The sequence below is a fragment of the Xiphophorus maculatus genome, chromosome 15, assembly GCF_002775205.1.
Source record: "Xiphophorus maculatus strain JP 163 A chromosome 15, X_maculatus-5.0-male, whole genome shotgun sequence".
NCBI lineage: Eukaryota > Metazoa > Chordata > Actinopteri > Cyprinodontiformes > Poeciliidae > Xiphophorus > Xiphophorus maculatus.
In genome coordinates, this window is record NC_036457.1 from 14,729,617 (window position 1) to 14,742,023 (window position 12,407).

At 39.9% G+C, this 12,407-nt stretch overlaps 1 protein-coding gene across 15 annotated transcripts in view; it reads left to right on the top strand.

Annotated features, from left to right (window-relative positions):
- Positions 1-12,407, top strand: part of epb41l2 (erythrocyte membrane protein band 4.1 like 2) — a 55,435-nt gene that overhangs the window by 21,372 nt on the left and 21,656 nt on the right. For 14 of the 15 annotated variants that reach the window (XM_023347931.1, XM_023347921.1, XM_023347928.1 and 11 more), the window contains exons 4-10: positions 14-274; positions 3,310-3,417; positions 3,519-3,561; positions 7,974-8,049; positions 10,360-10,456; positions 10,592-10,716; positions 10,849-10,936. In XM_023347931.1, the coding sequence (XP_023203699.1) occupies positions 212-274; positions 3,310-3,417; positions 3,519-3,561; positions 7,974-8,049; positions 10,360-10,456; positions 10,592-10,716; positions 10,849-10,936 (600 nt within the window). In that variant the 5' untranslated portion in view covers positions 14-211. The remainder of the gene's footprint in view (positions 1-13; positions 275-3,309; positions 3,418-3,518; positions 3,562-7,973; positions 8,050-10,359; positions 10,457-10,591; positions 10,717-10,848; positions 10,937-12,407) is intronic. The other variant, XM_023347924.1, reaches the window with a different exon arrangement.

Below are 12,407 nucleotides of genomic sequence, written 5' to 3' on the forward strand. Positions count from 1 at the left end.
TTTTTTCTTGCAGCCGCTGGCAAAGGAAGAGAAGGTGGAAGACACCACTTCAAAAAGTCCGGAGAAAACCAAAGAGACTGCAGACGGAGAAGGAGCAGAGGAGGAGGAGAAGAAGAAGGAGCCAGAAGGACACGTAGAGGCTGAAACAGACGGAGGAGAAAACCAGACTTCGATTTTCCAGTCTCCTCTTCGCCTGGTGAGGAAGAACAAAATGAAGGTGGTGGTGTGTCACGTTACCCTCCTGGATGGGACTGACTTCACCTGCGAGGTGGAGGTAAGATGTCAATGAAATTCATCTGTAAATAAAAGTAGGCTTGTTTAGCCCAAAGCACGTGAGTGGCTTTGTGCCAGTGATGTAATCACTAATAGGATCAGATCTGGTGTGTGTCTTTGTTGGGGGGAAAAAAAGCTCTGGGGTATTTAACTTTCTGATTCAAAGCATAGCCATGATGGAAGCACCACCTGCTCACATTGCAAAGCGGACCAACCTGATGGGGGCTCGTCCGGGGAATAAAACACACTCACACACACATTGAGCAGATTAGGGGGTTCCACCAGATTACTTTTCTCCATCTGTTGCTCCCCAATGGACACGTGCCTTATACCCCCCCATTCTCCTACAGACACAGCAACTTATATTGTTTTGAAAAGTTTTCATGCCCTTTTACTCTATCCACAGTTTTTCACTTTATGTTGCTGAAAGAAAGCCAAAATAAATTCAATTTGCTGCAATCATGTGGAAGAAGGTGTACTTAAATCAGGGATGCCCAAAGTTGGTCCTCGAGGGCCGGCATCCGGCATGTTTAGTTCTCTCCCTGGTTTAATGCACCTGGATCCAATGATGGCTCATTAGATGGCCTAAGAAGAACATTGACATGCTGAAAAGGTTGTTACTACCACCAGGGAGAGAACTAAAACATGCAGGATGCCGGCCCTCAAGGACCCACTTTGGACACCCCTAGCTTAGATGAACAGTATACCAATACTATATTACAGATTAAGCATTAACAGCTTAAGACATTTGTTTTTTTAAGAATTACTTTATTCATCCCAGCAGGGATATTATTTCGCAGTTACAGCAAGAATTTTTTATACACAGATTAACACACACACGACAGGAGCTGCGTCTGCAGGCAGCCAGCTGAGCCGACGCCATTTTTGAAGGAGGACATGCGGCAAAGGTCGAACCCGCGACGTCCACGGGTCTAAGGCCTCCAAATGTGGGGCGTGCTATCCCCCTGCGCCACCACAGCACGCCCCTGTTTACTTAAATACAATAAAAATGATTGATTTAAGAGAGAAACGGTACATCTGAATTAGCCTAAATATAACACAGGAGCAACTGTTGTTTCGTTAAAATAGACAAAGCGGAGCGAGAACAGAACCGCAGAGAGATCATCAGTGTGGTGAGGCTGGCACATTAAGTTTTCTGTTCTGCCATAAAAAAGCCAAACCATCCCTTTTACTGCCTTTTTTTTTTGTCCCAATTTTTTCATCATTTCAGTTTGCTTGAAAATATTTCCCACACAGTGTGGACATTTTTATCCCTACAACCCCTCACATTCCCACACTTGCCTCCATCCAGTGGGAAGCATCCCAAAATAGCCATTGTGCAGATCCACTTGGTCCTCGTCTGCATTTCTGCATCGAGCGTCTTTAAGCAGAACAGGCACCGAATTCTGATGGTTTTAACATTAGGGTTCACAATCCTGCACTCGGGAATGGACTGTGGCAAACCGGCTCCCTGAGCTACAGTGTGCCAACGCCTAACCTACTCGCTTGTGAGAGTCTACGGTTGTTTGAACAGTGGCTGCTTTGTGGCACAACAGATAACGCTGATACTGCATCTAACTTCTATTGTCCTGTAGTGAAACACACACACACACACCCCTCCATCCCTCACTCCACATGCTGGCATAGTTAGCATGGCGACCTGGAAAGATGCACAATGCATTCCAGAGATTAAATTTTCTGTTCTGCTAGCAGACCTCCAACACAGGCAATACCACAGATTTATATGTTCTGATCACATGCTTTTTTCTACAATTAAAATATTCAGGACTTACAATAAATATACAAGGTGTCCACCATCCTAAAAAGTCTTTTAAAAAGTTGTCTCATTCATGGAAAAGTAAGTTTTGAAAATGTCTTGCATTCATTAAAGAATATGTGAGTTGACCGTAAATATGTTAATCACAGGTCTTAAATTTCTCTCTTTAATTTTATCTATTTAATCTCAGACATCTTCACTCATTACGTGCCATGACTTAAGCCGGTTAAAGCTATTGGTAACGAGCTTCTAATACTTGCTCGGTAGCTGGCTAGCTAGCTAGTTTGCTTTCCAGCTAGCTGGCCAGTGAGAAAACAAACAAGCCATTGGCTGCTAGCATATGTCTCATTAGCTGCTAGCATATGCTAACTGCTAACGGCATTCTGTTAGATACACAAAGCTGCTGCCAAGAGTCACCAAAAGACCGCAGAAATTTTACTGTTTTGGTCCCTTGCAATTTTTTTTTTTTTTTGTATATTTCTGTTGTGTTACAGATCTTTTACTCATAATAGTTTTAAAAGTCTTATATTTGAATTGGTGGAACTTGCATTAATCCTGTATTTGATGTTTTAGAGGGGAGAGTCTTGGTGTCACATGGTCTGAGTCAACAAACGTCTGTAGTATTGATAAGTGTTGGAAGCCAGCGGTAGCGCTTTGTGGCGAGACAAAACAACACTCTAAAAGTGTTGCATTCTCACGTTCATTTTGCCTTGAGCAAGTTTAGGAAAATACCACAGGTGTTTCCAGTTGTCCCAGGACAAAAGGAAAATTATTTCTTTTATCTGCGTCCTTCCACTTCCACCACGCTCCCTGGCCTGTCTGTGAGCAATGCCCTCCTCTCTGTCTGACCACCAGCATTAGAGTGAGGCTCCACCAAATAACTCAAAAGTAGAAGAATTTGACCTCATATAATTACGGTACTTTGTTCTTTGTGATCGCCTTCCGCTTCTTTTCCACCCTCCTTCCTTTGACCTTCTGACTGTCTGAAGGGGACCGCTGTGTGTTTGGGTGCACACACTTGGGCACGCATTCACAGATGGTTGTTAAATGTCATTTTCATAGCTGAGTGCGGAGGATTTTAGGGCTAAAGCCGCTATCAGGCCTATGAAGGAATGTGAGACAGATGAAGACACTGTACTAAAGAGCAGAGAGTAATCTAACAGATTGCAGAGAAATTTACTACTAAACTTTTAATTTCAAGTTTTCAAATGATGTTAGAAGTGGTTGTTTGTGATGAACTTTCTTTCATTTTGTCTCAGCAGAAACGAGCTAAGGGGCAGTACTTGTTCTTCAAGGTGTGTGAGCACCTAAATCTGTTGGAGAAGGACTACTTTGGCCTGATGTACAAGGACAACCATGATGAGAAGGTGTGTACTGCTTGGGTTTTAGGCTTAAACATGAAAGGCTGCATTGATTCAGGATTTTGATTCTCCTGTTGCTGTGTGTTTCTCCTTCTATGACCCCCCAGTGTTGGTTGGACCCCACAAAGGAGATTAAGAGACAAATTCGCAGTAAGTTGACCTTTGCTAATCTCCCGTTTCAGATTTTTGTTTATACTTTATTATGTTTCCATCCATCCATCCATCCATCCAATCTGTGTCATCCATTTGTTTGATTTCCATCCATCCATCCATCCATCCATCCATCCATGTAGGCTGTTTATAATTAAAAAAACTAGCATACTGAATGTAGCCAAATGGTCTGAATAATACATTTATAATTAATGAATCGATTGTCCTGCTGTCAGAAGAAAAACAAACTACTTGAACAAAACACCAGAGACACTGGAAGCCAAATGACAGCAGTCATGCGGCATTAAAGAGTTTACCAAGGGTGTCATCACTCTGCTTCATTATTTAAAGACCTTTTCATTACCTGTTGTTAATATTTAAATGTGAGATAAAGTGTGGTGTTTCACCTGTTTAGGGTTGGCACCTACTGGAGGAGTGTTGGCAGCTGCTAAGCTTACAACGTCTTGCTTGGTTTTATATACACAAAGCATGACAGTAACTATGGGACGGTTACATCAGCTTGAGAAAATGTCAAAGTCTGTTATTGGGTTATTATTGATCTAAATCCAGTCAGCTGTTCTGTTCTGAGATTGCATGTGCTTTGTCTTAAATTAAAAGTTCGGTTTAGACCTTCATTTGCCTACAAACTTGTCTGTTTCTTGTATTCCCAGGGTTTTCCTCCAGCTCTTTTAAAAAGAAGCTCAATAAATCTGACCAATAGCCATAAAAGTTAGAAATGTTCTAATTCGTCTTTTTATGCCGTTCATACCTTGCTTCTTCTTATGTTTGCCGTATAAGTAAAAACAAGTTCTTACAAAGCCTGTAACTTCACAGTACAACCATGTAATTTAGGCTCGAAAAAAGTTTACATTTTGTTAATTAGCAGATGTGTGAGACAGTGGAGTTTGGGTGTGTGCAGAACGCATGCGGTTTATCCCAGACTCTATGCAAGAGTGTGTGGTGTGCATAAATGCCTATATAAATGCTCTAAGTGCTATACATCTCACTCTATGTGCTCATTTATTTGCATTTTTTGGTGTGTGAATGTTTAGAAAAGCGTTCACTCACAACCTTTATGTATGCGGCCGTTGCTTTACGCAAATCACAGGGTTGACACCATTCTTCCCTAAACTGCTGTCATTTTGAGGGCAGCCATCACAGTGCGGATGCAAATAAAGATGGGTTGAAATCTAAAGCGCCTGTCAGTTTCTCCAGGACTTATGCTAGAAAGTACACAGGCGTGTTTTCCATGAAGACCTAAAAGTTTCAGTTTGGCCCCGAATTAACCCAAACATTTTATTCGGCATGTCTGCTGTTTGTGCTAAAAGGCTTGTGAGAAACATGCAACTGGGACGATCTTTCAACCTTGGGATTCATCTTTCCACACTTTCATAAAGGCTAGAGTTGTTAAGTGCACAACTAATAGTTGCAAAGTCAACAGCTTCACATCGTTGATTTCTAAAGCTCCTCCAGCTACTTTAAGCCTCCAGGCTGCTTCTTTTGATTAAAGCTCTGCTTGCCTGGCCTGGCTTTTTAAGTGAATAAAGATTTTTGGTAGGTTTTGCAGTTGTGCAAAAATGTGAGATTTTAAAAGCTTTAAAATCTTTGCTGGCAGATGTAATTTAGGAACTTGAATTATGATTGAGGACCAGGACAAAGTCATTCCAAGGACCTCAAATGGTCCCTGGGCCACACTTTGGACATCCCTGCTTTAAAACATTCACACAACAGCTACATTTATAATGTAAATGTAAATTGCGTACAGGGAATTATATTTATCAAGTAGGTGACTTCTAGATTTTATTTAGGGGTGTCAGAGTAAAGAGGGATGATTACAAATTTACACCACACTTTCTAGGTTTGCAGTTGTAAAAAAAAGTAAAAACTATGCTTATCATTTTCCTCCCACTTAACATTTATGTCCTCCTTTTTATTGGTCTTTCTCATAAAATGAAAGTTTATGGTTGGAACTTGACAAATGTTACAATTTTCATCCAGCTTATAAATAGCCTCACAAGGCACTGCAAGTAATGTCCTGGGGACGTAAAATCACATCAAACACATTCCTGGTTGACGTAGTGCATTTCCTAACGACATGTTTTTTTTTGTTTGTTTTTTTTCTGTCATGCTCAATAAAGTCTGGGAACCTCCCAAGCCGCCAGAAGATCTACGGTTGTTTACACAGATCAGAATATTCCGATTTAAATGGGTCACTTTTTCCTGAAGGGTTTTAAAAAATTCAGTCAGTTTAAGACAAGGCAGAGAATCTTGTTTATTAAATCAGAGGCAGCGTGAACAGAACCACGCATAAGATGGATTGATGGCTAGATGGGCACACTGTAAGTGTACAGACAGAGCTCATAGCTGGAGTGGAAACGTATACAGAGCTTTCTACTAGAGATTCATGAAATATTTTGCAGTCCGCTAAGTAGTCTGCTTTTAAACTTCTAAATAAATCAAATAATATTTCTAGGTTTCCTTATTCGGTTGAATTGACTTAAAAAATCACACTTTGGCACTGCTTAAGGAACTGCTTAACCAATATGTTTCTGCACATATTGGTTAATGTGCAGAAACAACAATGTGTCACTTTTAATGACAGTCTATAGGGGGACAGTCTCTATGTATCTTTATCTTTGTGTTTTTTTAAGACACTGGTCATGCCTATTCTGCACTCCATCTACATGACGTGAACCTTTAAAAATATGCTGATTCTACAAATAATGACAAGTAAAATGTCTGAAGTCGGTTTTTACATCCCACAATGAAACATTTAGTCCTGCAGGAAGTGAACGGGTGTTTGTTTTGACAGAAAACGGCAGCAAGATTTAATCTCACCTGTAATGTTATGCTGAATCTAACTGGAGGGCATGCAAAGCGAGCAGGTCTGGATGTAGGCCAGGTTTAGACCTCAACTGTGCGTGTGGCCGCTGTTAATATTTAACAGCAGTGGTCAGGTTTGGTCCTTCATCAAACTGTCTCCGACAGGTCTACGTGCCTCACTGGACACTTTCATCCAGGATTGTCCTGTAATGAGCATAAGCAGGCATATCTATCTGCAGTTCTAGATGATTTTCAGCTAAAAGGATCTGAGAGAGATATTAAAATCCTCTTATCTGGTTGTGCTGCAGTAGCATCAGTATAATTCATCAAATTGTTTCCCTTTTTGCACGTTTTGTTACTTTACTTGACATCTTTCAGTATGGATTTCTTCATAAAAAAAATCTCAAAAGAGCCTAGAACGACAGAGTGAAAACATGTCTGATGCCATTTTGTATGAATATATTAAAAATGTTTTATCTAAACATAACTATGGCTGAAATGATTAGTCATTATTATTGAAATAATTGTCAGCTAATTTAGTCATTGATTTATCATTAATTGGAATATACAGACTCAAAAAAGGCAATTTTTCTATATAAAAAAAACGTATTTAAAACAGTAATTAAGCCAAAGCTGTACAAAATGTATATATGTTTAGCTTTTATAATGAAAACATTTTTGTCTGTAAATATTCTCTACCACAAAACTCCTAAAGTGTCAGTTTTTTAGCATCTTTTGCATTTTTTAGTGCATTTCTAACATTGTATTAAAAAACTGAAGAGATTAAATGAAAAATCTATAGGATATGCCAAATTATCTATATGGTTTATCGTCCAAATAATTGGTAGAATAATCCGTTACAAAAATAATAGTTAGTTATTATTTGAACAAAACGGGCACAAAATCAACAGTAAACGCTACGAATACTTTCCAGTTACATTAATGTCGAATAATGTATTCTTTAGTTTTAAATTTGCATACTTTTTTTTTCTATTGGAAATACTTATCAAACAACCTATTTATCAAATCTATTAGGAGTCAAAAACCTGAATCTGAAGATGTTTTCAACCAGTGTGATGCATCTTTTCCATGTGTTTGATTTCTCTCTGATGTCATGTTTTCTAAGAATAAAATACCCAGATGATGTGATCTGCATTACATCACCCGGACATTTTTTGTTGAGTGGAACAAAACTCAACAGACTGGGCGAAGGCCATGACAGCCTGGCCTTTTGGATGCAGCCAGAACAGAACATAAATGAAGGCCACGTTATGACGGGTTGTTGAAGACGTTCGCTGTCATGTTGCTGGTGATGACGGCTCCTTTTTTTGATCTCATTGAAGACTGAAATGAAGCATGGCATTTAGTAAAGCTGGTGGGGAAGGGGGGTGTTATACAGCACCAGATTTGCTCATTTGTGTCTGGGAACATGCTGCATAACAGCTGTCCTGTATTATTTTTTATGAATCTCATCTGCTTTTATTGTCATTTTCTTTTAAGAATTTATATACATGTTCTGTTGTATTTTCCGCTCTGTTTCCTTGTTTTACTGCGATGTAAATCACTTAATTGAATATTTCGTTCTCCAGGTAACAACTGGCAGTTTGCATTCGGTGTCAAGTTTTACCCTCCTGACCCATCACAGCTTACTGAGGACATCACAAGGTACTCACACACACGCACGCACACGCCCGCAGACACACACACACACTCAACTTCCACAATTACTAACACCATTTGGTAAAAAATGCAAACAAAAGCCTGAAAATAAACTGTTGTGAAGACTTGGTGATCACAACATGACTTTTTTTTGTCAGTGTTGCTATAGTGAATGAAAAATGAACACTTTGAACAAGGCAAGCTAACAAAAACAATAAACTAGAAATCAGCTAAATGAGTGGAAGAGAACAGCATGGTCTAGTCGAAACCTACTGAACCGAGCAGAAATATATTCTGAGCTGTCTTTCTGGCTTCTCTCTCGCATGGTTACTGAATTATAACCATGCAAGAGAAATAGTCTCGCAGGGTAGATGGCTTGTAGAAACACTGTGTTTCCAAATAATCCCCTTTCAACTTAACGTCCAGCCATTATGCCGCCCAATCCCACCTACTAGCAGACCCAGAGTGATACTTCATGCATTCATGGGTGACTTTCTTCTTGTCACCAAAAAAAATAAATAAAATACCATCACAATATCTACTTGTGTTTCAGTGGTGTTTTTGTTCTCCACCAGATGTCTGTTTTTGTGATAAAGTATCCATTACGTTCTGCTGCTTTGGCCTGCTGTTTTATGTTAGGCTCTTTGTTGTTCAGATTTGCTGAAAACAACGGCCCACTCTGGCTGAAAATGTGAGTCATGGAGTAAAGTCAGTGAAAGTGAAGCAGACCCATTGAAGACTGGGTCTGGCCCTAATGCCAAAACAATATGCTCTGAAGCCACACAACTCTTCATAGAGTAGCAGGGAAACGCTCAGCTAAGTTGAAACTTGATGCTGGATTTCTTCTCACTTGTAATAGTTTTTCCTTCTGATTAAACTTGGGTAAATAAACATAAACCCATATTTTTATACATTTTATACACCCATGTTCTCATGGGTCAGTACTTTGTAATTTACATCAGGGTTCGTACCAGTGCTTGAAATCCTTCAAAATGCTTCAAAATTAATTTCAAATAGCTTTTTTCAAGGCTCAGAAGCTGCTTGATTTCTGTATATCTGATTTCTGAATGTGTTCTTGCATTATTGTGCCATTATTAGCCATTATTACTATTATATTACTTGAAAATGGTCTCAGGACAGAGGGCTGCACAGTGGCGCAGTTGGTAGCACTGTTGCCTTGCAGCAAGAAGGTCCTGGGTTCGATTCCCGGCCAGGGTCTTTCTGCATGGAGTTTGCATGTTCTCCCTGTGCATGCGTGGGTTCTCTCCGGGTACTCCGGCTTCCTCCCACAGTCCAAAAACATGACTGTCAGGTTAATTGGTCTCTCTAAATTCTCCCTGCGTGAATGGTTGTTTGTCCTGTATGTCTCTGTGTTGCCCTGCGACAGACTGGCAACCTGTCCAGGGTGTACCCTGCCTCTCGCCCGGAACGTAGCTGGAGATAGGCACCAGCACCCCTCCCGAACCCATTAGGGACAAGGGGTGAACAGAAAATGGATGGATGGATGGGTCTCAGGACAACAGTATTATTGTTTATCACAATAAGTATCGTGAAACCAAATATTTTCATACATCTTTTTTTCTCGCTGAAGTTAAGTCAAACTACACTTTCCTTGTTTCAGATCAGTTAGAATGATCAAAATTATTTCTCTTTGCTAGGAAACCTTTTTTATATTGTGCTTAAGCATTTAACTTGAGAAGGGAGGTAATTTACCTTAACACAGTTTATTAGGATTGCTTCAATGTAATGCATATTTATTATTCCTAAGGGCACAGTAACTTATTGATTGTCTTATATTTTATATGTTAAATAAAGTTATTAACATTTCAGGATTTTTTTTTTGTTAAATTAGTGTCCGGTATGTCAGACATTTCAAAACATTTTGCTACGTTTTGGCTTATATTGTCTGTGCTATAGGATGTGGAATACTACCATAAAGATATTTATAAATAATAAAATGTCATAGGGAATTGAGACCATCTTTTTTTTAGTTAATCTGTTTTGTTTTCATCTCCAGTGTGGTAGTGGAAAAATTTGAAAACATACCTTGAAAATGCTTGACAGGTTCTTGAATTTTGCTGTGGGAAAGTGTAGAAACCCTGAACCATCTACAAAAATTCCTTTAGTTCTAAACTGAGCAGAAGAAATCTTTATGATACAGGGAGGAACCTCTTGAAGAATCAGTAAAAGACATCCTGTTATTCAGCTACAAGAATGGAAAGAAACCTGCCCTACTGAGAAAACTATAACAAAGGCATTTAATCCATACCCATTTCCAGTTTGGAGTAAATTTTTTTCTCACCTTATCATTTTTAGGTACCTTTTGTGTCTGCAGCTGCGGGAGGATGTTGCTTCTGGACGGCTGCCTTGCTCATTCGTCACTCACGCTCTGCTGGGGTCATACACATTGCAGGTACAGCAAAAAATATCCTGTCTGTTTTGTTGTCTTGTGTTTGTGAGGTAACGTATGCGATAATCATGTTGACCAGTAGTATATTTAGCCTTGGCACCTTCCCAAAAATAGATTTCTGTTTTGAATAATTTACAGGCCGAATTAGGCGACCATGAACCCGACCAACCTCGCCCTTTGGACTTCATCAGTCAGCTGACGTTTGCGCCCAATCAGAACAAAGAGATGGAGGAGAAGATTCTTGAACTCCACAAATCCCACAGGTCAGAGAGGAAAATGAGTTTGACTCATAGTTTGATAGTTCAGCTGTTATCAAGGGAGTCTGACTGGATTATATTTATGTGCACGACTTATCATGATATTCTATTTAATTTTAGCCATTCTTTCGTTTTTAGGGGAATGACACCAGCACAGGCAGACCTCCAGTTTCTAGAAAATGCCAAGAAGCTCTCCATGTACGGAGTGGATCTGCACCACGCCAAGGTATAAATAAATGAAGGCCTCCCCTCTTCTCCTCTTCCTCTCCATTGTTGTTGACATCTGGGGATTAGCCCAGCTCCTTTGATGCTGGTCGAGCCGTGCCGGAGTGCATGCATGTTTGTATCTGTGCGTGTCAGCTGTGCAAACACTTGGACAGGCCATTTCCATGGGAACAGTCACTCTCCCTCGCTGAGATAGTGGATCATCAGCCGACTGGGTGCATGTTTCCTTGGTGTGGATGTGTGTCGGAACATGTTCTGGGGTCTTTGGGGCAAAACCAGCAAATACACATGAGAATAAGAGAGTCTGGAAATAGGAAGCTGGGAGGCATTGTGGAGAGTGAAGACAAAACATGGTTCAACTGAGGTTGAGGGCAGTCCAATTAGATTTAGAGAGAGGCAAGTTCCCTTTAAGGACGTGCTCCACTTCTGTCCAGCAGAGAATGGAAAGAATGGTGCAGCGGAGCGCTTTAATTGCTGACAGTGTTTTTCTTTTCATCGCTTACCATTGTTAATTATCCTGGAAATTCAAAGGGATGATCTACTTGATCTTTTATGGAACATGTCTGCAGGTTTTATCACTCCAAAGCCTGCAAAAGAGGTGACCTAAACACCATGTTTAAACTGTAGAAAGAGTAATACTAAGTTGTGTGCCTGATGATACGGAGACTTCGGCGCTTGCTTTGCAAAAGTAAAGCAAAGTGTTATGGAACGGGGTCGGAGATTGATTTGTTTGATCATTACATGACAGATTACATGCGGTGCCTGTTGGGTTTGGGATGCAATATAGCTTTGAAATGCTTCAGTGCTTTTGGTGCAAATTCCTTTCAAAACGTTGCAGCATTTTCTGAAACCACTTGTCTTTAAAACTGAACTTATTTGTACTGGCGCAACACGTAGATTACATTTTATGCTACATAGAGGGTCATCAGCAGCACTGTTATTAAGCTCACCACTAGTGTGGTTTTGTGTGATAAATGGTAAAGTATGTGACATATTGGCACTAATGAGTTCGAATAAAATTCGGCAATATTTAATTCATGGTTCACCTGTTACTTCAGTTTTTTTGCTGCACTTATTCATCTTTAAGTTTGGACTAGGCATATGCTGGTGACCCACATCAAGGTTAAACAAAGTAATGGTTCAAAAACATTCTCCATTGTACCAGCCCTGTGGGTTAAAGTCCTTTTAATGAAATGCCAGAGCAAGTGTTGGAGTGAGACTGCTTTTCTTTGGCTAGACTGAGAAGGATAGAGCAGCACTCCCTGTCCCAATGTTACTGTTTGCTAGAATTTGATGAGAACATCATTCAAAATGACTTTATGACAAATGACATTGACCAATGACTAAATTGTCTCCCAAACATAGAAAAACAGGTGGCTTCATGACTTATTTTCATTGATCACTCAGACAATTATCCGTGTTTTTGAGGTTGGTAATAGTTCTGTGTAAGAAATCGACCAAACAACTAAAGC